The following is a 26,479-nucleotide window of genomic DNA, read 5'->3' on the forward strand; positions in this document are numbered from 1 at the left end:
GCAGAAAGCAATCATGTTGTATAATTAATAGAAGGAAGGATAGAATGGGGAAACATAAAAAAATATTAGTTTTGGATTGGGTCTAAGTAATACATATAAAAGGATATTCATTTTTTCATTTTAGAATAAATTCAAGTGTAAGATGAATATAACCTTTGTCTTGGCTGGGATAAATTGTTTGGCATATGGACCAGTGGTATTAGTCTGCTGTGCATACTGTCTGTTTGGTTTCCATGGTTCTTGTGACTGAACTCTTTAAAAAGTTCACTAGGACACAGTTTAGACTATATTGCATGTGTATGTGTACACTATGCCTAGCAGCATACAAAGATTTACTCCGTATAGTACTAGGGGAAGTGTTACAGTTCAAATTCATAACGTCCTGAGAGCTAGAGTCAACTGTCAGGTCCCAATTCCATGCAGGACTGAGGCATATGTTTAACTTCAAACACATACTAAAGTACATTCTATACAACAAAGAACTTGTACACTTTGAGGTCAAAGGGATCTAAGCACGTGCTTAAATGCTTTGCTGAATTGGGTCCTCAATTACATTGGCGTTACAGCAGTGCAAGTCCATTGAGGACAAAGGAGTTATTTGCATTTGCACTAGTGTAACTGAAAGCAGATTCTAGCTCCTGTTCTGTGAAGTGTAAGTAGTACAGTCCAGGCAAACTACAGTTCCATGGAAAATACCTGTAATGTTGGGTTTTGGTTCTTTTGTGCTCCCCAGATGAACATTGCTCACTTTGGTCACATCTCCTGTTCAGTGTGTGTTGAATTCAAGCAGCCCATTCACTTGAACACAAATTCATTTAGGAAAGAGACAACATATGGCAGGAACACTAAATTAGATCCTATTGATTGAGAAGGCAAACAATGGAAGGTAGAAGACCGCTACTTTTCTATCCTTGTTGCTTTGGTTTCATTCAATCTGCCTTTTGCCCTGACCTCACTGCCTTCTAACCTGAAAATCTGTAGTGGTTACTGATTATTGTGAACTCCACAGATATTATTTTACTTTCTTAATTGGTTATTAAGTAGCATAATAATCTCGGCTCTTGCTGAAGTTTGTAGATCCTGGTGTTAAGCTTCAGTAATACTCAGAACTCAATAATGATTTTTACAGATTAATCATGCCTTTCTGTCTTTAGATTTGATTCATTTCTTTCCTTTTTTAACTCCCTCAACAGAATGAGAATGGAAAATGAGATTCTACCTAGTCTAGGAATGACCTTGGTTTGGGCAAAATCTTACCATCTGGGCACCAGGTGCGGGAAAGGGAGGGGAAGACCCTCTTGCTCCTGAGTAAACAGAAAAGGAGTAATGCACTCCTCTTTTGCAATACATTCACAAGAGGTGTGGTCAACAGACAGGGGGCGTATTCACACCACTTGTCTCAGCCAGATGGTGCCTGCAAACACTGGTCGGAAGCACGTGTTGCTTCTCTTCAGCAATATGTGCTCTACCACACAATCCCCTGTCTGGTTCTGAACAAATCTGTCTAAAACCAGCATATTCCTGGTGGCAGAGAGCCCATCAGGCACTGTTTTGGCTCCGCCTCACTGACCCTGCTAGGGCAGGATTTGCTTTTACTCTGCAGGGTTTGAACAATAAATATAATTTATAATAATAGTACATGACATTGCTTTCTTGCCTTCCATCCAAGGATCTCAAAGCCCTTTACAAACTTTAATGTTTTTAATTGCCACAGAAGGTTAAGAGGGGAGGGGCTGTGGTTATATGAACCAAAGGAGGAAATGGAGTGCATTATGGGAAACCAGGAAGGACCAAGAGAGCTCAAGAATAGGGTTGCCGGGTGTCCGGTTTTCGATCAGAACACCCGGTCGAAAAGGGACCCTGGCGGCTCCTGTCAGCACCGCTGACTGGGCCATTAAAAGTCCGGTTGGCAGAGCAGTGGGGCTGGCAGATTCCCTGCCCAGCTCCTTTTGGCTCCCAGGAGGCAGCCAGCATGTCCCTCTGGCTTGGGGATGGCTAAGGGGGCTCCACACGCCATCCCTGCCCTGAGTGCCCCAGCCCACAGCCCCCTCCTGCACCCTCAGCCCCGGCCCCACTCCAGAACCTGCACCCCCAGATGGAGCCCTCACTCCCCCCTGCACCTCATCCCCCTGCCGCAGCCCAGACTTCCCTCCTACACCCTGAACCCCTCATCTCTGGCCCCACCCCAGAGCCCACACCCCCAGCTGGAGCCCTCACACCCTTCCGCATCCCAACTCCCTGTCCTAGCCTGGTGAAAATGGGCAAGTGAGTGAGGGTGGGGGAGAGCAAGTGATAGAGGGAGAGGTGATGGAGTGAGAAGGGGCAGGGCCTCAGAGAAGTGGGGGTTTGGGGCAGGGGTGGGGCAACGGTGTTCGGTTTTCTGCTATTAGAAAGTTGGCAACCCTACTTAAGACAGAAAGAGAACAGGGTGTAATAAGGAACAGAAAGAATTAGAATGAGTATAATAAATGAAAACGGGCAAAATACTGGAAAAAAAAAAGTAATGGAGAGAGGGGAAAATATGAAAAAGAAAAGGGGAAGCATTTAGAGAAGAAAGAACTATAGCATCCTCCAAGAAGAAAGGGGAAGGTCTTGTTAAGACATTGGGCTAGGACTCAAGAGATATGGGTTCTAGTCCCAGCTCTAGACAGACTTCATGTCTGATCTTGGGCCAGTTACTTAATTTCTCTGTGTCTCAATTTCCCATCTGTAAAATGGGAAAAATAATACTCCCTTTCTCCCACCCTTAATCTGTCTTGGCTGTTTCCATTGTAAGATGTTTGCAGCAGGGACTGTTTCTTACTATGTGTTTGTACAGTGCCTAGCACTGATATTATTTAGTGCAACCAGGTGCTGCTGTAAGACAAGCAATAATAAAATCAACAGAGATTTAGGACCAAAAGAAGGATGAAGGAAAACAGACTCAAAAATTCAGAAGAAAAGATTATTAAAAAAAACAGAAAAAGATTCTAGGAGGGGCCTTAGTGAAGAGAAGAAGGAACAAAGTCTATGTGACCCAGATTCATCCCACCATAATTCATAGACTTCAGTGAAGTTACACAAGGGTTGGGTTTGGCCCAATTTAATGCCAAAGTTCCTTAAGTGGTAAAATCTGTTCTGAGAACTATTAAAAAATGTGGGGTTACTTTCCTAAAACATTGCATGGAGTTTTAGATGAGTAACTCCCATCAAAGTCACATGACTGTAACCCCATGCAGTGCTTTGACAATATGCCCTCTTTTTTCAGACACATACTCATTCTATGTATAAACTATTTCCACGGATTTTCTAACAGCTGATCTTTATTTGAAATTGAGAGAATACTGCATTTTCCAGATTAGAGTTAAATCATTTCTAGGAACAGCCAGACTGGATCATACCACTGGCCCATCAAGTCCAGTATCCTGTCTCCAACAGTGGCCAAAGCTATGTGCTTCGAGAAAGAAATCCTGAAGTAGGCAGTTATGGGGTAACCTGTCTCCAGGGATAGTTTACTGTACTAACTCTAACTATTAGAGTTTGGCTTACACCCCAAGCTTGAGGGTTTATATCCCTTCCAAAGCTCTTGTCTATATTATTAATCTTTTCTACTATAACCCTGGATATTCTTGTTATCCATGTAAATGTCCAATCTTTTTGAATCCAGCTGAGCTTCTGACTTCAATATCATGTGGCAATGAGTTGCACAGGCTAATTTATGCATTGTGTGGAAAAAAGTATTTCCTTTTATTGGTTTGAATTTGCTATGTTTCACTGACTGTTCTTTCATGGGAACATTCCTCAAGCTCCCTTCCTCAATCATATGGTGTCTGGGTTACTGTGCCCCACCTAAAACTAGATCTCCCATTCAGAGAACTTGAGGTGGGTAAATGACTGCTTTGAAGTGTTGTTCTGATGTGAAAAGTGACTGTGTAAAAATAGCATTATGGGATTAGTTCCATGTTTGTCATTTCTCAGTGACTCCATATCAAATGGGCTCAGTTTACAAGAAGAATTTTTCTAACCGCCAACCCTGTAAACCTGATGATCTCACACCATCACTAATAATAAAGGGTTTGGCAGGACTAATTATGCTTCACTGACACTTGTAGTCCAATGGCTGGGGCACTAGACTAAGACTCAGGAAACCTGGAATCTATCTGAGCCTGCTCCATCCTGGTGGGTGATCTTGGGCATGCCACTTCATTGGCTGTTCCTCAGTTTTCCCATGTGTAAAACTGGGACAACAATACTTAACCTTCTTTGTACTGTGCTTTGAGATCTACAGATCAAAAGAGCAGGAGAGATATTGTTGTGTAGTCCCATTCCCGTTCATAATTGGTGAATTAGTGACTGGAAATGAGCAAACAGTTCCACTGATGATGCAGAAGGACTGGAATCTAGCTCACTTTTATCTGTCTTGGTCCCGAAGGAATAATAAGAGAAAAGAACAGAGAGAATTTGTATTTTGCCCTTAAAGTCAGCAGATCTGCTGATCTAGGGAGTACGTTTTTACAGTCTTTTTTCAGTGCAGAGCTGTACTTTTACCACAGTTCTGTCCTTCCTCCCAATCATTTGCCAATGGCTAGCTCCATTCTTAGAAGGCAGAGTGAGGGTAAAGATGTGTGTAGTTGGATGCTAGGTATTATTGGTGCCATGTTTTATGTATTAATCAGACCTGGGGTTTGTATACACAGGATTCCATAGGAAAAATTATACACTGTCATGCACATATGACATAGCATTTGGAAATAGAAACAAACACATCAGAAACCAATGTATTAGAAACAGCTGGTAGTTGGTATGAAAATGTTCTAATCTAAAAATAATAAGAATGGGCATGTTTATAAATTATAAACTAGAGAAAGCATATTTGCTGGGCCAGTTCCTCTCTGAGGCTGGGTTGCTGTTGATTTTTGGGCTGCCTTTTATCTTATTTGATCCTCTACTTTCCCTTTAAACACATATGTACCCCTCCCCTGCAACCCTTATTAGAAAAAGACTACAATATAATACAGTAGTGGTCCAAAACAATACAATTTACAGTAGTATTTTGCCACAGGGTGGGCTGGCTTTTTAAGAGGAGTTGTTACCTGTGACTAATTAGCTGCCTCCCAGGTGACAGGTTTGAGGCCAGTGATCAGGTGATGGCCTGCAGGTCACCTGGGGCCAGTTTTTAAAGGTATTTAGGCACCCTATCTTTAAAAGTCTGGTCCCAGGTTCTTAGGTAAAAGACCAACAAGCAGCTTTGTTGGGCGAGAGAGCTGCAAAGAGTGGGTGGGCTCCTACAGAGGACCCTGGCCCAAGGGAAAGGACCTGGTTTACCTGTATGATTTATGTTGGACTGTTTTGGTGTTTGAGAGAGAAACCCATCCCTGAAGAAAGGGGCTGTAAATTTGATACTGTTGGGAGCTTGATTTGGTGCCCTGGCTGATGAGTTGGCCCACGGCTTGCAGTCTCTTCAGTGTTTTTGACCACTACTGAAGAGTACTGTAGTATGTTTTATAAGTGTATGCACACACCTGCATCTATAAACCCTCATTGTTGTGCCCATTCATACCTTCCGTCGCACCTATGCTCTCTTAATAAAGGCTGTTGTAACATCTTCATTAAGAGGGTCTGAATCTACCACAGGTGCAGTTCCGAGGCTGAGTCAGGTGCAGGTGCAGGTACCATCACCATGGAAACTAAGTGTATTGCTGCTGTGCTGGTCCAGTGGGAGGTCACTCAAAGTTGTTCTGGAACCCATGGAGCTTTGCTCCTGGTGCATCAGGCTGAGAAGACCCTATTAATTTAATACATATGGCCCAATTCTCCAGCCTTACTCACATAGTGCCCAGTCAGCACCCACTGATATTAGTGGCAAAGATCCTATTAACTTCAGTGGTGCAGAAACTGGCCAGTCTGCAGTACTGGATCCACTGTTTCCCTCAACATATGCAAGGTAACATTGGGTACAGTTCTTCCTCCAGTGAAGTCAATGGTGTTGTATCAGGGAAAAATTTGGCTCAGTGCTCTATTTCGGTACCTAAGAAGGATCATGTGCAGCTAATGTATCAGTTGCTCTGGTTTGTTTTATGATTTGTTTTAGAATCATAGGACTGGAAGGGACCTCAAGAGGTCATCTAGTCCAGTCCCCTGCCTCATGACAGGACTAAGTATTATCTAGATCATTCCTGACAGGTGTTTGGAGATTTTTAAGAGCAAATGGAAATTCCACAACCTCCCTAGGCAATTTATTCCAGTGCTTAACCACCCTGACAGTTAGGAAGTTTTTCCTAATCTCCAACCTAACCCTCCCTTGCTGCAATTTAAGCCAATTGCTTCTTGTTCTGTCCTCAGAGATTAGGAAAAACAATTTTTCTCCCTCCTCTTTTAACAACCTTTTATGTACTTGAAAACTGTTATCATGTCCCCGCTTAGTCTTCTCTTTTCCAGACTAAACAAACAAATTTTTTTCAACTTCCCTCATAGGTCATGTGTTCTAGACCTTTAATCATTTTTGTTGCTCTTCTCTGGACTATCTCTAATTTGTCCACATCCTTCCTGAAATATGGCACCCAGAACTGGACACAGTACTCCAGTTGAGGCCTAATTAGTGCGGAGTAGAGCGGAAGAATTACTTCTTGTGTCTTGCTTACAACACTCCTGCTAATACATCCCAGAATAATGTTTGCTTTTTTTTTGCAACAGTGTTACACTGTTGACTTATATTTAGCTTGTGATCCACTCTGATCCCCAGATCCCTGATTGAATAAGGGGGTTAGGTAAATAACTGCATAAATCATCCTAAAATTTTGTCGGAGGCTAAATTACTATTATCCAAGACCTGCAGTAAATCAATCACCTCTCTCCTTTCTATCTCAATTTTCATAAATACATGCAAATTATTTGCTCTTGAAGCTATCAGAAGTGAGTACCAAAAGGTAAGCACATGAGAGCATTCCACAAATCAGGGTTCTTAAAGTGCAATGCAAGATTCAAATATAGCCTTGAAAGGGGTTAAGATGCAGGTTATGGAAACCCTCTCCCTGTAAGTGCAGGAGGAGTGCAAATCGAATCAGCTACTGCTATATTCTTCTGGGGAGCTCAGCCAGCAAGCAGTGCCTATTCCTTTATCAAGAAAGATACAAGAACCAGCATAATACATTTGTTTTATGAGGCTATACATATGCCACTGCTATCAGGATGGATCAAATATGAGCCATTTAGTACCACAAACACAGGCTGGCCTCTTTCGACCAGCTGAATTGAATAGGAACTTCTGCAATGGCAAACGGCAGCCTTTTGTACTTACGGGGTCAGCCACTAGAGGATGACATGATCACATATGCAAGGCAGGTTATTACGCAAGCAAATACAGACTGTAAATTTAGAATGCTACACTAACTTATCTTTAATAGTAATAATAATAGTATATGTACAGATTAGGTGCAGTTGTTCGGCTGTCTGCAAATTTGCAGTAAGGACCTCACCCTTGCAAAATGTGGGTAGCCTGCTGTATTATTGTATATGCTAGGGCTAGTTCACCTCTTACTGATTGCACAGACTTGCCGGGATAAAGATCCCATGTCTTTGCTGTGTAAATAATGTATGGAACATGACAAAATACTCAGAGGGGCTTTTTTTCCATCCACATTCAATCTCAGACAATTAAAAATCCTCCGCGAGTGGTGCTGCATTCAGCAGCTGTGACAAGACAAACCACAGAGTGTTGAACAACACAAGGCAGTCAGATGTTATAGCTGGAGTGAAACGCCTTATTTCAGGCCAATGAACAGAGCTGCTTCTAAGAGAGAGGTTTATCTCACGCTCTGCTTTTCTCTCAGACGAATGGTGGATGTCGTCTGTCTGAGAAAGGCTAAAGGTAAAAATAAAGTGTTTCAGTGCACCCTGTAACCTTTTGTGTCCATGTAACCGTGGTGGATTCAAAGTTGTATTGCAGCTATCTTTTTACGATAGGTGTTTGCTATGCGATGACAGTTGCTGTGTAGTCCATGGCAACTGCAAAGATGTCCTTCAAATGCTCATTTTTCAACAGCAGCTGATGGAATAGCAGCATCTGGCCTGCAGTGGGACATTAATATTGGCTTATGGTATATAAGGAATGTGCTCTTGTCTTTTGAAAGAGTAGGAAACTCATGTCTTCTTGTGCTTCCAAGGGACTGAAAAATCAGTGATTTATTGGTGAAATTCCTTGAGGGGGTGAAGTCTCTGAAACTGCGGGGGAAGGTAAACAGCACATCAAAGTTCATGTAAACTGCAGGACTCGTACAAGGTCCTCTACCCTTTGAAATGGTGCAACAGACTCTCCCCTTGGGTCAGCCCAGCTATACTGAAGGGGAAAAGACCAGGCCCCACATAAACCCAACCCCTTTGGTGAATCTGTCACCAGGGACGATGCTCGATTAGTGCAGGCGCTGCAGTGCCCACTTCACTTGTACTTGGGCTTTGCTTAGGGGCGTATACGGGGAAGGTCACGCTCTTCCATTCCTATGCACCTGCAAAGGGCGAGCCACAGTCTGGCCTATATAAGGAAGGAGGGGAAAAAATTGATTCTCTGACTGAAAATTATTGACCCTACAGCACTCTGAAGAGTGAGATAGCCTGGGTGGATTCTTTCTGACTTTCCCCTTATAAATAAATTGCTGGGGAAGCCAATGCTGTTTGTGTCTCAACTACTACAATCTGTCTCATAGCCTATAAATTACAGAAAAGCACTTTCTGTTATTTGATTTGAGCAAAGTGGAGTGTGTAGGTAGCTGTATCCAGGGCCCAATCCCTTCTAATTTGGCATTGTTATTCTCCTCTGTTTTGCAGGGTCTTTTCGAAATGATGGCTTAAAAGCTGCTGATGTCCTTCCAATACTAAAGGAGAAAGTGGCCTTTGTGTCAGGTGGGTTCATCCTTTCATTTGTTTTCTCTTCAGAGGATGCAGAGCATCATGCCAATGAAAAGATGAGGAGCTCATTAGTAACAAAGACAACAACTTTTTACATTTTCACAGCACTGCACAGACATTTAAGGGCCAGTTTCTGATATCTGTACTGACATTGAATAATGCTCTGCTCCATGAGTAGTCCCACTGACTTCAATGAGATTACTTGCAGAACAAGATCCGACTCAGCATGTGTAAGGGTATTGGAATCTGGCCCTACGTGACTATGCCTCATGTACTGGGAGATAGGTAAATAGGCAGTACAAATGGACTCCTGGCATGAAGTCAGGATTGCCATTAAGATGTGAACCCAAATGTTCCCAAATTTCAGGGATCTTTGAATTAGCAGTTCCAGTTGGGACTTACTCTAAAGATAAGCCCTCAGGGACAAAGTCTCAATCTAGGTCTACATTACTACAGAGTTTTGGGAGGTTCACATCTGGCATCCTGCTATGGACTCTTTGCCAGTAAACAGCATTATACACATTTTACAGAAAGCACCATACTCTACGCTCTGCTGTGTATTCAGTTTCTAATTGCAGCCTGCAGCTTTCAGAAAACCCAGTGAAGGATAATGATGAGATATTAATATAGCACCTTTCACCCTCAAGGATCCCAGAAGACACTACACATTGATTTACAAAACTACATTCTGAGGAACAATCTCAGCACAGCAGATGTGCAGACATCTGGGGCAGATGGGCTAGCTAGTGGAGGTTGGGCTGGGGTGCTTTCAGCATGGGTTGGATTGAGGTTCTATCAAAGTATGTTAGGACTTGCTGGGGTAGGAGGGATGAGGAAGTATGGATTGATAATCTTATACTAAGATGATCATATTTCCAAAATAACAGAGGGACATTTTAGTGGCAGCAGTTTTACAGTTGTGAAATATTCCAGTGTGCTGCATTCTGTCTGTTTTCTTTGACCTTTTCTCCTGGGTAAGAAAAGCTCCACCTGGAACAGCTCTCCCTCTTCCTTTTGCACCCCTCTAATTCTTGCTTCCCTCCTCTCTGTGGTTCTGTTGACTACAGAGAGGAGGGAAGCAACAGACAGAGAGTCTGTCAGTTACATCTCCTTCAGCAGCCCTCTGCTCCCCGAGGCACAAGAGCAGGGGTTTATGGTGACTAGATTAGATTAGAACATTGACTCATTAGACTCATACTGCAATGGTATTGCCTGACAAGTCACGATAAACATTGGCCTTGATCAATAGTTGGCGTTAAACATGCTCACTGTGTGATGACAATGAAACAGGTGTAGAAAGTATTTTATACCAGGATAGCAATATGACTTGAATAAATATTTTTGTCATTATGAAAACCTCACAGTTAAACTGGGACATCTCAGGTGTCTTGAAAAGAAGTTCTCAAGACACTAAATGAAAAACCAAGACTATCCTAGTAGAACTGGGAGACGCAGTCATTTTATCTTACACTGGTGTTTCATTCTGAACATCTCAATGGGTTTTATGTACTTAAACTACAGAGCAGGATCCCATCATCAGCCTCTTTGGAAGGTGGAACATGACAATTAACAGAGCACAGCAACTGCAGAACTGTTTTGGACAGGAATTGAAATTGAACAGCGTGTTCAGTGGAACCTGCACGAGAGGATTCAGACAGGGATTATGCTGGAATTGAGCCAGGCCCCTTATGGGGCCTTGGAACACTTGGAATTTCTATTCACTTGGAAATGACCATGGCATCATATGGAAACTCATGGAATCTTTAATAGGACAAGTGGTCTGGACCTTGGTTTTACTTATCTGAAACTCCACACTGTGGCTTGGGTTCAGTTCTGACTCAAAGGGGAAACTTCACTCATTGAATTACTAACTCCTTAAGTACTGACCTGGCCCGAACCTGCTTGGCTTGTGAAATTTAAAGGATTGCTGCCAAACATTTGTATGCTCCTCTTTAGTTTTTCACTGTGATTCACTGCAGACAGGTATACTTGGGAAAGCTTTTCCCTGAAAGCCTCATTGGTCTCTGAAGTTTGTCTGAATGAAAATGTGATCATTCTTGACACAGCTAGCTAAATAGCTAGCTCACAATTTACAGCTTCTTCTCCAGAGTCTTCTACACAATGAATAGGGGTAATAATTGCCAGGGGCTTTTGAAGATGGAATGCATGAGGCTGCAGAATCTTATTACTATAGTTCCAGCATCATTCTTCAGTCCGGAGTCTAAGTACAGTTCAGTTTCTCTCTGTGTCATTGTAATGAGACAGATTGAGAAACGGATCTCTGTACGTGAATTGATTACTAGATTCTTTTAATTAAAATGGAACACGTTCCTAGAATATGGCATGACCACAAAGGAGAAAATGTTTGCTTAGAAAAAGAAAGATGAGAAAATTCTTGAGTCTCACAAAAATAATTCACTTGTAGTGTTGTCAGAACTGGTAGTGTGAGTGTTGGATTTGAAGTCTATACATCAGCATAAACGTCCTCAAGAGAAAAGTCATTTTTAGTTTTCTTCACTCAATTATTCTTATATCAAAGATTTTTTTATATATTACAATTAACTCCAGTGAGAAGCATATGCCAAAGTTATAGAGTACTTGGGGATGGTCTCCAAATCTTGATATTAAAAAAAAATGTATCAGTACACAGTCAATTCTGATCTGCTCATTTAGTTGTATGTTGTTTTCCTTTCCCGTAGTCGGTGGCTATGTCTTTCCTTTCTAGGCCATGATCCTACAATGAGGTCGACCTATTGTAAGATTGGGTCTTTAGAGTATAAATAAACTCCTCATAGCAGGAGCCATATCTTTTGTACTTGTCCAACCCTTAGCACGTTGTGAGTGCTGCTGTTTTGTGATCCCATATCATTGCTTTGAGTCTCCCAACCATTCATTCAAATTGGTGAGATGGACAATTAATAGGAGGGTGTAACCAAGTGATGTGCATTCCAATAGGGAGGGTCAAAAACAGACACAGCAGGAACTTACAGTGCAGTCCAGTAGTGTCAGAACAGTATGGAGACTTTCAGAGTGCCCTTGATTACAGATAGGGTTGCCAGGTGTTCGTTTTTTGACTGGAACACCCGGTCAAAAAATGGACCCTGGTGGCTCCAGTCAGCACCACTGACCAGGCCGTTAAAACTCTGGTTGGCAGTGCAGGCAGGCTCCCTACCCAGCTTTGTGCGGCTTCCAGAAGCAGCAACATGTTCCTCCGGATCCTAGGTGTAGGGGCGGCCATGGAAGCTCCACGCACTGCCCCCACCCCAAGCACCGGCTCTGCAACTCCCATTGGCTGTGGCCAATGGGAGCTTCAGGGGCAATGCCTGTGGGCAGGGCAGGGCACGGAGCCGGAGGGAAATGCCGGCCTTCCCAGGAGCGGTCTGGGGTAAGCGCTGCCCGGAGCCTGCATCCCTCACCCCCTCCTGCACCCCAGCCCCCTGACCAGCCCTGAGCCCCCTCCCACACCCAAACTCCCTTCCAGACCCCGCACCACCTCCTGCACCCCAACCCCCTGCCCCAGTCCTGAGCCTCCTCCCGCACACTGAACCCGTTGGCCCCAGCCTGGAGCCCCCTCCTATACCCCAAACCCCTCATACATGGCCCCACCCCAGAGCCCTCACCCTCAGATGGATTCCTCACCCCCTCCCACACCCCAACCCCCTTCCCCAGCCTGGTGAAAATGAGCAAGTGAGTGAGGGTGGGGAAGAGTGAGTGGAGGGAGGGGGGATGGAGTGAGCAGGGGAGGGGCCTCGGAGAAGGGGCGGGAAAGGTGAGGGGCCTCGGAGAAAGGGCCAGCACAAGGGTGTTCAGTTTTCTACTATTAGAAAGTTGGCAACCCTAATTACAGAGTTGAGGTGCAGCTAAGACCAGTTAGATTGTCCCACCTAAAAGTTAGCCCTAGAACTGCCTCTGGAGGATTGGAAGGTGGGGAAGGCTATGATTTTCTCTGAACTGGTTCTTCATTCCTTCTAATAACCCAGTGAGCTACCATACGTATCAAATATTAATTCTTTATAAACAGCACCTGAGGATTCTATTTCCAGTCCTAACAAACAGAGACACAATCCTAACAGCTGCAGGTACAATGTGGCTGCATCATTGAAATTTGATTGTTTTCTTAATTGACCACATGAAAACAGTTTAAGCAGTGGGCCTACTAGAGGCTTTTGCTACTTGCTCATGGCATAATAAGACCTTGGCTTTGCTCAGTTGATCCATTGTGCTGTGATCAGTAATGGTTTTATAAGGGTTTGACAGTATTGGCGCAAACTGGAAGCCAGAAATTGATTTGTATATTGTGAAAAGGGGATGAGCAGAAAGGAAGGAAACAAAAAATGTTGTAGGTGATATTACTTCAGTGAGGAGTGGTGAAAACAGCATTCTGGAAAGGAAGTCCTCAAACTGGGGTATGCCTCCCTAGAGGGGTACAGAGGAACATTCAGGGGGGAGCAGCGGGGCCCAGGCCAGCCCCCATCAGGGATGGGGAGGGAGCGCCACCCAGCCCCACTCTGCTCCTAGCTCTGCTCTGGTCTGCCCCCAGCCATGGCCCTGGTTCCTGGTCCCACTCCCACAGGGGCCACTCGGCCCCTGGCCGTGGCTCTGTTCCCAGTTCTGGCCCCGCCCCCAGCCTCGGCCCCCTTACACCTGTCCGAGTCCCCCCTCCCCCTCACATTCCAGGTGCTGCGGCCCCGTTCCCGGCTCTGGGGGGATGTGGATGGGGGGGGGCATGAATATGAAAAGTTTGTAAATCACTGTTCTAGAGGATGTGATTACAGATGTTCATGAGAAATACAGATGGTCCATTTGAAGAGTGAATTTATGTGGGTGAGTTGTTGTCATGGTTACAGGGCTACCTGCACTTATTTCCCCTTTCTGATCTGTCCAAGTACACCCCCTCAGGTGTAGACCTTCTCCCTTTACTTAGCCTGGTGCCGAATTCCACAATTGTCCCACCCTTAGAGCAGCCCTTGGGCTACAGTGCCCTATGTATCAACTGTGCTTACCCAGCAGGTCCGACTGAGCTGGATATCTGCAGTTCTTCCCTTTGGGAGTCTGTGATTAGTGGAGAATATAGGGACCAGACAGCCTTCTGCAACTACAGTATTCTTTATTTTGCAGTAGGAACAAAACATTTAAAGAAAAAAGATTTTAAAATAACAAACACTCTGCATACATTTATATTACCTCAAGGCTCTGATGGTAAGCTAGCCAGGTCTGACTTCTTCAGACACCGCAATGGGTGCCAGGGGACCCAATCTGGTTCCCCTGGACAATCCCCTGGGAATTCCACAATCTCTTTAGTAACCTATTCTACTACTTAACTATCATTATAGTTAAGAAGTTGTTCCTAATATCTAACCTAAATCTCCCTTGCTGCACATTAAGCTGATTACATCTTGTCCTACCTTCAGTGGACATGGAGAACAATTGATAACCCTCCTCTTTATAATAGTCTTTAAGGTATTTCAAGACTGTAAACCTAGAGTGCATTTTAAAACCTGCGACACCAAGTCTCAGCGCTTGGGCCTTCAGATTCAGGTTTGTGGGGCTCATGCTATGGCGCCAAAAACAGTTGTGCAGACATTTGGGCTTGGGCTGGAACCTCTGCTCTGAAGCCTTGGGAGACAGTGGGCGTCAAAACCTTAACTCCAGACTGAGCTGCAACATCTACCCTGCTGCTTTTAGCGCCATAGCACAAGGTTGAATCTGAGATCTAGGTTCCGAGGCTCGTTGCCACGGGTTTTTAAAATGCAATGTAGACATACCCTCAGTCTACTTTTCTCAAGACTAAACATACCCATTTTTTTAGCCTTTCCTCATAGATTGTTTTCTAAACCTTGTGTCATTTTTGTTGCTCTCCTCTGTACTTTCCCCAGTTTGTCCACATCTCTTAAGGAGTGGTACCCAAAACTGGACACAATACTCCAGCTAAGGCCTTTCCAGTGCCAACTAGAGTGGAACTATTATTCTCCATGTCTTACATAACAACACTGCTGTTAATATGCCCCAGAATGATATTCACTGTTATGAATGTCATCTTGTTGATTTCAGATGCCTGAAGGATGAATACATCAGAATATCATTTGTTCTTATTTAATGTCATACATAAGACATTTTTGCAGAACACTTCACAGCAAATTCCAATCTCTACAGGCAAATACAGTCCAACTAAACTGCAGCATGTAGGTTTTAACATTTCATACAGGTAGCATCTGTTTATGTTTTAAGGCAAGGATGGAAAATTTTAAGCTCTCCAAGTTTCTGGGAGACTGACTGAGCATGGGGAAATCAATAGACATAGGAAGAAAGGTTTAATTGTTTTGGGAACATGTATTTATGGCATGCATTACACAGAGCTCAAACTAAGCCTTTACCAAAGGCTTTTTTTTGTTTTGACTAACCGCACACAACAGAGGACACTAAACAGGAAGCAACTGGACAGTGAAACAGTTCTGTCATCCCTCAGTAATTCATTAAGCTTTGCTACCCCAAAAGCACACAGTCATCTTATGTCTTACACATTAATTGAAGAAACAGTGACTTCTAAGTCTGAGAGGCTAAAGACAGAGATCTTTACTGGATGGTCTTTGAGGGGAAGACATTGAATGTAAATAGATAAGATGAAAGGCTACCCTTGCAATTAAAAAGAAAAGGAGTACTTGTGGCACCTTAGAGACTAACAAATTTATTAGAGCATAAGCTTTCGTGAGCTACAGCTCACTTAAAGCTTATGCTCCAATAAATTTGTTAGTCTCTAAGGTGCCACAAGTACTCCTTTTCTTTTTACGGAGACAGACTAACACAGCTGCTACTCTGAAACCTTGCAATTAAGATTTACTAAATTTAGGCCTGACAGGATGAATCAAAGAGGAAGCCTTTAGTTGTTTAGTTTTTAAGCCTCAACATGAGTCTGGAAAAATCAAGCTCAAAGGTAAAGCAATATTATGGTGGAAGACACTGGCTTCCCTAAAAACCCCTTTGATACTGACACATTAAGGCCTGACCGCATCTAGAGGTACACGGACCACATATCTGTAATGGTAGTTTCCTTTAGATGTACCCTGTGTAATTCATTTATTGCATTGCTAATTCCCAAAGCTCAATCCTGCTCTTAGAGAGGGAGTGATTGAAAATCCTCCTAAACTTTAAGAAAGTTTAGATCCAAATTTTGCCACTTGGGCCCATCTCTGCTGTTAGGGAGGCTCTTAACTCATTGGAGCAGACTGAGATACCCATTTCTGAAATACTCTGGAACATGTTGGATTGTGAACAGAGCTGGCTGATCAAATTTTTAAGTTTTAAAAAAAAAGCTTTTAGAACAATACAAAAATATTTGTATAAAAGATTTTTCATCCAAATTAAAGTTTTGATTCAAATCAAAATGTTGTTTCCCCCTCTTTTCCAGTGAGAAGGAAAAGAAAAGAGGGAGAACCCCAAAGCTAAACTTTTTGTTTCAATTTGATGTTTTTCATTTAAAGAAAAATTCTCTTGTTAATTTCAAATGCAACTTTTTTCATTTCTTTCAAATTTTTGTTGCAGAAAATGTTCATTTTTGACCAACCTTAGGTGTGATTTTAAACTGATCATAATGATAAAAAGGGAAACTAGTTTGTTAGAATTAAAACAACATTGTTTGGGATGTCATTTTGTTCCTTTAGCATTTGCTGATGAAGTGATTCAGGATTTGCTTTGAAGGGAAAAAGGAAGATTTCTGATTATGAAACCACCAAGACTTTTGATTAGACCTGAACCTGCTGATATTGTGAGAAATAAATTAACCTATAGGGAGAGATGTGGATGGGGCTCTGGGTCTGCACAGCTGCATAGATGCTTTAACCAAGAGTTTAAGACTGAAAGAGAAATAAAAACTCTCTTGATGGTTTCTGGCTTTTTTCACAGGTTGCTGTGGCTCTCAGATAAAACATTAGCAGGGTGCAGAGTCAGTGGCCATATTTCTCTCCATATGTTTTAACAATAGCTGTGGTTTAAATCAAACCATTTTAGCAGAGATTAGTTAGTATCTGCCAGCACTCACTGTCCTGGCTCCTAGACACTAACAGCCTGCCAAAAGCAATCCACCTGTCTCCCTTCTGAGTAGGGAGAGACCTCCTTTATGTGCTTCCTTAATTGGCTTGTTTAAGGTTAATGAGGCCACCTGTGCTGACTGGCTGAATCACCAATGAAGCTCAAGTGCTTTTAGCCCTAGACAAACGAGAGGGTAAAAATCTCACCCTCCCAAATTTTGTTCCCATAGGCTCGCAAGACCTTGCTAGACTCCAAATTAGAATCAGGACTCAATACAAACCCACTGCGCTCAGCACTGGTTTCTAAGACAACCTACATAGGCGTCTAAGTGTTGTGTGTCCAGAAATCCAATCACCCAAATAGCCCTTTTAATTGACCACAGTGACTTTAATTGGGTCAGAGTAACAACAAGAAGAAGACTAAAATAACGGCAAAAACCCCAAATTGTTTGCATAGCAAGAGAATCCTTATATACAAGCTACATCTGGTGCCTCCAACCCTGCTCTTGTTGCAAAGTGGCTACCAACTGACCAGTCTTTTGACTTCTGTAACACACTTTTCTAGACCTTACAGATACAGTAGCGACACACATACTCAGTGCTGAAAGCTCTCTATAGCTCAGTAAACATCCTTGCTTCTTGATGAGGACAGTGGTGTTTGTCCTGGTGGAGGAATCAAGGGCGGGTTGTTTCTGGCCCAAGAGGGTTCCTTCAGGAAGCTCTGCACACTCAGCCACAGAGACACTTTGACAGGTTTTCCAAATGCTTGATCTAGTGCCTAGTGGTAGCAGTGTCATCCTATATCCACTCCTTGTTCCTGAAGCACTTCTAGTAGATTCCAGGTTTCAGATATCTACCCTAAGGGAAATGCACTAAGACACATCACTGGAGCAACTTTTCATTCATATTTAAACCAAGCCTTACTTATTAATATTGTCAGGGCTGGGGAGAGGCTGGTCCCAGAGTGTGAGGACCCAAGGAGGTGACTTGTTTTTAAATTGAGACAATCCTATAGATTGCAGCCACAGGTTTTAGTGAGGTTGTTGATTTTTCCAGGTGATATTTGTTTCCTTTGCTGTCTCTTAGTGGGATTTTTGACCTCTGAAAAGATGTTCCCTGCATGAAATTCATGCAAGCAGAAATATGGCATTTTCCCAAGTGCCAAGGCACAAAACTGAACATGCGGTTAGTGCCACACCTCTAGACTAGTGGGCTTCAGCCATATAAGACATCTTCCTCATACGGGGAGGTATGAAAACTGGCCATGATTGCCGACTATGGGAAGCAAAGCTTTGAGACTATCTTTTAAAAATATTTATCCTGAAATTTGTAAATTATAAGGAAACTCATTTTCATAGCATTTGTAGAGTTGCTCCAGCCAAGGCCCTGCCAGTTCAGTGCCAGTCGGTTCCCATACAGTAGTGTGGTAGCAAGGAAGTAAAAAGTGTAGCCGTAAACATTCAGGTGTGCGAACAGTGAAAGCACCTGAAACCAGTACATAAGTCCAACATGGGTCCAACTCATTGGGTGTTTTGTTTATTTGCAAAATCCCCTACTTGGCTGTAATTGGGCCTCGTTTACATGCCGTGGGTGTGTAAAATCCATTCAGCCAGTCAAATTAAAATCAATTGAATACATGTTAATCTTCACTGATTAACATCAGAAGCTAGGGTTCCTGATGGTTATTTGTGTTGATATCAAATCAGAGAGGCAGATTGAGGCAAGGCAGGTGATCAACTTGGAGTTGGCTGCTGTACAACTGTGGCTGCCTGACTTTCTTCACCTTTCCTGGGATGATATGGGGGAGATTTTTCTGCAGTGGGGTAACTGACAGGGGTTTTTAAAATTTAGTTAGATTTAAATAAGTACATGTAAAAGACTGCTTATCTCAGGCCTGGCCACCAATTACAGTTACACTACAAAAATGATTACCAAGGCAGAGCATATTGCCCCACAATTCCTCCACATACAAACACAGTCACCAGTCAACAAAAACACATTACAAGTCAAATCAAAATCTCCTCATCCCTCATATTCCCATAAGAAACCCTATCCCCAACCACCACCCCAGATGCCAACTCATACAGATGGGTTTTGCCGCATGCCTGGAAAGTCAACTCAGTCAGGCTGTTTCAGGCGAGGAATGGGAGTGGAATTCGAAGTTGAGGAGCTGTTACACACAATGCTCTGTCAACAGCTGCCTTTCGGATGTACTGTACCATAGATTCATAGACTCTAATACCAGAAGGGACCATTGTGGTCATGTAGTGTGACCTTCTATATAGCACAGGCCATAGGACTTCTCCAAAATAATTCCTATAGCATATATTTTAGAAAAACATACAATCTTGATCTAATGATGGAGAATTTACCATGGCCCTTGGTAAGTTGTTCCAATGGTTAAAAATATAAGCCATATTTGCAGTCTGAATTTGACTAGCTTCAACTTCCAGTCATTGGATTGTGTTATACCTTTGTCTGCTAGATTGAAGAGACCATTATTAAATGTGTGTTCCTCATGCTGGTACTTACAGACTGTAATCAAGTCATCCCTTAGCCTGCTCTGTGTTAAGCTAAATAGATTGAGCGCCTTGAGTCTATCACTATTACGCCTGTTTTCTAATCCTTTAATCATTCTTGTGGCTCTTCTCTGAACCCTCTCCAGTTTATCATCTTTCTTGAATTGTGGGCACAGTATTCCAGCAGCGGTTCTACGAGTGCCAAATATAGAAATAAAATAACCCCTCTATTCCTATTCGAGAGACCTCTGTTTATGCATCCCTTGATCACATTAGCTTTTTTGGTCACAGTGTCACACTGGGAGCTCCAGGTGTGAACATAGAGCCTCATTCTTCACTGCCTCATACTTCTGAGGGTACATCTATACTGTGATGTAAAAAAAAAAAAAAACAAAAAAACCCCAAAACATGTGGCATGCAGTCTCAGTTTCCAGTTCAGCTGACTTGGGCTTGCGGGGCTTGGGCTGTGGGTCTAAAAATTGCAATGTAGACATTCGGGCTCAGGCTGGAACTCAGGCTCTCAGACTCAGCTGAGCCAGGGAAAGGAAAGGAACATTACTTTCTTTGAGACTCTGGATATACATGGATTTAAATTATGCTTCCCTAAAAAGTTTGTTGATTGCAGTTAGGACTCCTCAGCATATTGTTCCTCATAATATAGAGGTCTGTGAACTAAACTGAGCTCATTCTGTCTCCTGGTTCAGCACAGTTCTTCCTTATCATTCAACTGTCACTAAAAACTGGAGCTAAAATCCCTTTTGAGTAGCATTTCATTTTCTTTGGAAAGTTGCTTATGGTGCTAACTCTGCATGTGTCATGGAGATTTATGTTTGAGATTTAAGATAGTCTGGTGAGGCAATATATTCTTTGAACTAAGGTAGACATGGGAATCGAGGCCAGGACTCCTGTGTTTTAATCCTACCTAAGGCCACAAGGCAATTCAGTGGCAAAGAAAAGTCACGTAGTGCCACTGTGGAACCCTTATTCACACTGACAAGTGCATATTCATGCACGTAGTCTCACTGAACTCCCATTTGTCAGGAGTGTGTGGGACAGCAACACGGGCCATTTTTGTCTACCATTCCACATTCTGGAGTACAAAAGGGAAAGCAGGCAGAGCTTTTGAATAGAATATTGTCAGTGGGAGAGTGAATAAGAACTGATATAGGTAGAGTGGAATGGTGCAAGGTCTTTGAATGTGAAGCATGATAGATGGCATCACAGCCCATCTTATACAGGGGCTGTTTATTAAAGAAAAGAGATACAAACAATAGTCACAACAAAGAAGCTTCCACACAACTTGAGTCCCTGTTTTGTCTCCCTTGTTTACCAGGGAACACACCATGTGCCAACGCTTGAATTGGGCTGGTGCATGCCTGTACATCATACTCTCTGAGTTTTCCACCATCTTACCTCACTTCCTTCCAGCCCTTGTTGTTACCTTTCGCTAGTCAGAGGCATTGATGGCAAAATTCAAAAGCTCTGGGACATGAAAGCCTCAACTCAGGAAGTTGGTTTGCCAGCAGCTGCCTGCAAGGGGAGCAAGAGGAGGGGCTGCCACCACAAGCCTTTTCCTGTGGGTGGGTGAACAATCGCAGGGGGAGCTAGCAGTGGAAGGTCCTTGGGAATGGCACCAAGGGGCTTCTGCTGCAGGGAAGAGTACCTGTTGTCTGCCTGCTGTCTGCAGCCAGGGAGGAGCAGCTAGTGAGGAAGAAAAACAGCCCAGGAAGGGAAGAAGACAGACCAGGATCAACACAACCCCCAGAGCTGCCAAGTTGAGAAGAGTCTACATTGGCGCAGGGAACCAAAGACCTGCCACACTTCCTAGCAGGAACCAGAGACTCCTAGCACATGGGACCTGAGGCAATTCACACATCCAGTAAGGGACTAGAAAGCTCCACTGTATCCTGTGACTTAATTGGAGACCCCCAGTGGTAGCATTTATGTGTTCTACTATCGCTATCCACTGAAGGTTTCTACCAGGAAGAGGTGCCTTAATTTGTTCTCTAAACTCTGTTGGCTGAAATTCACCCCATTCTATAATCTCTACATATTGAGGTGGTGACTATCTCAAATGAGGTGACATCTGCCCAACACTGTAGTATCTGAGCATGTTAGTGGACAGAGCTATTGTTCCCCAATTTGACCCTTGCCCTGCCCAAGACTCTATGTAATGCATAGAGACATCTAGTGGGTGAATTGTGCATTGCAGGTAAACATTTCATTACACAAGGAGCTTGAATTTGATGCAGAAGCACAGAGGAGAGATTACCTTAGGGGAGTGCCACGGTTACAGCTGCAGGAGTGGAAGCTGATTTAAGGAGCAGTGTTTGTGTAGCCTGGGAGGCGGTCAGGTGAGATATGGGGAAAGGTCAGAGAAGAGGAGGTTGCAGTTGCTGAAGCAGGTGATGACTAACTGATGAATGCAGTAGGAATACAGAGGACAGGATTGGTATATGGTTAAATGTTTGTTGTCAGTTCATTTTGTGCCCACACACCTTCCTTTCTACAAAGCACTAATAACCATGGAACATCTGATTGCCTCTGTAAATCAGTACAAACCCTGTAAAAACTTACCTTGGAAAATAATTTGAAAATATTAACCTTTTGTTTTAGTATTTAATAAATGTAGTTAACAAACTTAATGACATGTTTGATTACTGCAGCTCATGCCTGTGGGCCCTGTGGGAGGCAAGAGATGGGGCATATCAACAAGAGCAATCAAGACTCTCTACTCACCATTGCATTTTTTACTTTAAACAAATCCTACATGGATCTAGGAAAAACCAGTGTGCACAGAAAACAGCATTCAAGTGAAAATTGACTTGGGATGAGATTGTTCCTGTAGACGGATAATTTCTGTGCAGGGGCAGAGTGTCTGTAATATTTTTAATTGAGGCCAAGAAAGATTTTTAGCCACGCATAGAACCAGTAATGAGTTCACCCCAGAGCACTGAACTGGAACTTGGGGGATGCGGTTTCTAGTCCTGGCTATTCCATGAGGGGTGACCTTCAGCAACCCACTTAACTTCCCTGTGCCTCACTTTCCCCAGTAGAATGGGGCTAATGATACTTAGCTTCCTTTGTGAAGCACTCTGAGATCCCTGGACATAAAGTGCTATAGAAGAGCTAATTATTATTACTAATAGTTCCCATTGATTCCCCAAGTTCTAAAATGGAACAGGAATATATAGAGATTAGTTTTGGAAGAAATTCTAGAATAAAATTTGTTATGCAAACTCTTTGTCAAATAATTGTAAATAATACAAAAATTCATAAAAATCGTAACCTGTTTGTGGATAATTGGCAAACAGGAAAATGGTTACATTTGTGTGGTGCATTATATTTTCAATGAATATTTCACCCTGTTACACAAATTGGGGTGCTGTATTTCTTACCATGCATAAGAAACATTTGTTTCCTAAACAGTTCTTTTTGGCTCAGCTTTCTCAAGGTTTACTACCTGCCTCCTAGCTCTTGCATGCTGTGGAAGTGAAAATAATTGGTTCAGAGTCATTTCATGTATCCTTCCATCATTTGAAAAAACTTCAACTAGGTCACCGCAGAATCTTTGCTTCTCCAAAGAGAATTGGCTCATTTTCTCCAACCTGTCCTTGTGACTTCAGATTGTGTGATCTAGTATTATCTGCTCTGTTCCCTGGAGGACAATTAGATGAACTATTAAAAGAGGACTTTCAAACTGACTCAAAGATAGGCCAGAAATGTACTTGACCTGTATTTCTGTTACTCTAGCTGAAGATCCTTATATTACTATGTTGGCTTTCTTTCATGGGGTCAGCTTTCCTTCCTGCCTGATACTTCAGTGATGACGTAATGGTTTTGTTGTTGTTATGGTGTGTGAAATAATCTCAATGAAGAGTGAATATGCTCAAATCTAGAGTTTTTGATTTTGTTGTATGAAAGCTGAACTGGGCCTATATCACTCTACAATTCAGCCTGGGAAATATTAATTATGGCACATCCCTATGTTCGTGCTGAATGGTGCACAGCCACCTCATACCCGGGGGAGGCAGAATTCCGCCTAGAGCTTCCTGTTTGTTCCTGGGAAGCATGCCCATTGCTACACCCTTTCAGCAGCTGCAGCAAAGTCCCTTCTACATGCCCAGACTGCTTAGGAACTAGACTTGTTGTCCCTTTGTTGCTCAGGGGTTCAAGAGAAGGGAGGCTTTTTGTGCTTTCTTCTCCCCTTACATGTCCTTGGAAAGCCAGACACATTCTTCTTTGAGTGATTGCACATGTGCATTCCGTACTTGGTGTCAGTGTACACATTGCATGGCCGTTGGAAACGTTTTCCCTCAGCAATACCCACCGGGCAGTTTGAGCTCCCCCTGCTGCTGTGCACCACTGCATGCAGGTATAAAGAGCAGAGTCACCTCTATCCCAGCTCATTTCCTTTTCACTGCCTGCGACGGTTGTTGGAACTCTGTTCAATGCCAGAACAGAATAATTCTCTCTCACCTTTGTAAAAGGTGTGTGCGTGTAGTTAGTCTAGTCTTCAGGTTAGGATAGTTAATAAGTTTTTGTTGTGTTTAAAAAAAAGTTTTTCGGATTTGTTGTTTTCCCCATTTTGGGGAGTTTTCTATTCACAGTGCCAAGGTGTGCTCCGGCTACTGGGCTTTGGGGGAAGCACACATAAAGGACCAGTGCCAGATTTGCAGGGAGGTCAGGCCTGGGATGAAGAAGGATAGGGAGGCTAGGCTGAAATTTCTGCTAATGGAGGCAGTGCTCCGGCCACCGGTGGGGACGTCATGGTTTGAATTGGTTTTGAGTGCTGCAGCATCAGTGAGAAGCATGCCTCTAGTTTTAGTGGAATCCTGGCACCATTCTCCTTCACCTGTACCAAAGAAGAAATACAAAACTTCCATAGAGGCCTAAGCCAAAGGAAGGTCTCCATCCTGTAAGTCTGATAAGAGGAACTGGATCAGCCCCACCATGGTCAGAGGAAGGGGAATCTTTATTGCAGGACTCTGAGGTGGGATCTTACATCTCATAACCCCAAAGCAGGACCTGCCAGTTTCCTCAAAGATCCTCTCTTCTGACCTACCACTGTGACCTTAAATGGGACCTGCCGTGTTAACGTGGCCAGTACAGTGGGGCCCTGCCCTGTACCAGTGGTCGTTTTGAAACCCTTGAGGATTTCCTCCAGCTTCCAGATCTTCCCCACCCTGTTATATTCAGTGCCCTAGTCTAGAAGGGTAGAGTCTGTGTACCAAGTGGCTCTGTGCCCAGAGTCCAGTACTGAGTCTTGTACCAAATATCAGGAAGATGTTCCAGAACCAGAGCAACAGCCAGTAGAAGGAATTATACCCCCTTCAATCTTGGCATCCTCTTCATCCTCTACAGATCAGGCCACTTTGTCCAGGACAACTTCACCCCCCCTGATAATTTTAAAGTTTATCAGGAGTTGTTAAAGAGAGTGCCTGGGCATACAGATGGAGGTGGTCAGGGAATCCTCACATCACCTGATAGACGTTTTATTATCTGTGCATCTGTGACAGGGTGGACTAGGGCCTGAGGCCCTGTGCTTGAGGCCTTGTGGCCTGCCACACCATGCCCCAGAAAAGGGAAGTAGAGAGGTCCTCCACGCTGCCTAGAGCCGCTGTGTGGGAAGCAGCCAATCAGGGCCCAGCAGGCTAGTATAAGAAGAGCTGCAGGGCTAGACTGAGATCAGTTCTTTGCTAGAGCTGGTGTAGAATGGCTAGTGATCTGGGCTGGCTGCTGGGACTCCACCAGGACAAGGCCCAGAGGTAAGGGTGAAGAATGTGCGGGAGCCATGGGGAAGTGGTCTAGGGAATTATAGCAGCAGTGCAGTTTATTTAAAGGGACATTGTGGACAACTGCTATCTATAGAGTCCCTGGGGTGGGACCTGGAGTAGAGGGTGGGCCTGGGTCCCCGCCCCAGCAGTCACTGGGAAAGTGGCCTGGACTTTGAGGCACCCCAGAAGGGTGACTGAACTGTAGTGGCCCAGCTGAGGAGCTGGGGCCAGAAAGATCCTGAGAGAATGAAGACATTGCCTCCAGGGAAGGTGCCCTGGGGCACTGCTCTAGTCCAGAGCAGGGACAAACAGAGACATTACAGAGGGCACTGAGAGAAGCCCCTGTTGGACTTGTACCCTGAAAGGGGTTTGCTTGTCTTTTATCTCACAGACAGATTGTGTATGACTTGGGCTGGGTCAGTGAAGACCCACCACAAAGAGAGAGAGAGAGTGAAGGCACACACACATGCACTCAGCCAGGGAGCGCTTGCAAGAGGTGAGTGCAACCCCGTTACAGGGTTCCTCCAGGCTACCTTTGCTGGTTAATGATGCAATACTAGAGCCTATAAAGGCTTCATGGCAGATTCCATCCTCTTTTTGCCTCCCACCTCTAAAGGGGAAGAAAGAAAGTACTATGTATCCTTCCAAGGTTTTGAGTACCTTTATACTCCCTCTCACCTCTGGGCTCATTTGTCATCACAGCAGCTAACGAGAGAGCAAGAGAGGCACCAGGCTGCCACCCCCAAATCACAAGATGCTAAAAAGCTAGACTTATTTGTCAGAAAGATTTATTTGACAGGCCATTTGCAGCTGCATATCGCTAACCAATGGGCTTTGTTGGGGTGACATGATTTTAATTTGTGAGGCTCCATGGAAAAGTTCAGAGAGCTGCTTCTACAAAATGCTAGGCAGGAGTTCTCCTCCCTGGTCTATGAGGGCAGAGAACTTCACTGTAGGCATGAGAACGTCACTGTAGGCAGGGCTGGATGCTGCAGACTTGGCCTCTAGAACTATGACTTCTGCAGTTGCGATGTGTAGATCATCCTGGTTGCAGTCTTCTGATCTTCCCCATTAAGTCCAGAATAGAATCCAGGACTTGCCGTTTAAGGGTTCTTTTCTATTCTTGGACCAGGTGGACAGCAAGCTCCATGAACTTAAGGATGCTAGAGCCACCTTAAAGGCCCTACGTCTATACGCACTTGCCCCAGTCAGGAAGCACTATAGGGCCCAGCAGTTGCACCAATATGCTGCTCCTCCTTCTCAACTGGACCTGTCAAAA

The 26,479-nt window shown here is 43.7% G+C and overlaps 1 protein-coding gene across 6 annotated transcripts in view; it reads left to right on the plus strand.

Moving 5' to 3' along the window:
- Positions 1–26,479, plus strand: part of KALRN (kalirin RhoGEF kinase) — a 746,508-nt gene that overhangs the window by 220,451 nt on the left and 499,578 nt on the right. For all 6 annotated transcript variants that reach the window (XM_043525781.1, XM_043525782.1, XM_043525784.1 and 3 more), the window contains exon 2: positions 8,800–8,874. In XM_043525781.1, the coding sequence (XP_043381716.1) occupies positions 8,800–8,874 (75 nt within the window). The remainder of the gene's footprint in view (positions 1–8,799; positions 8,875–26,479) is intronic.

This window comes from Chelonia mydas, chromosome 11 (genome assembly GCF_015237465.2).
Source record: "Chelonia mydas isolate rCheMyd1 chromosome 11, rCheMyd1.pri.v2, whole genome shotgun sequence".
In the NCBI taxonomy this organism is placed as follows: Eukaryota; Metazoa; Chordata; order Testudines; family Cheloniidae; genus Chelonia; species Chelonia mydas.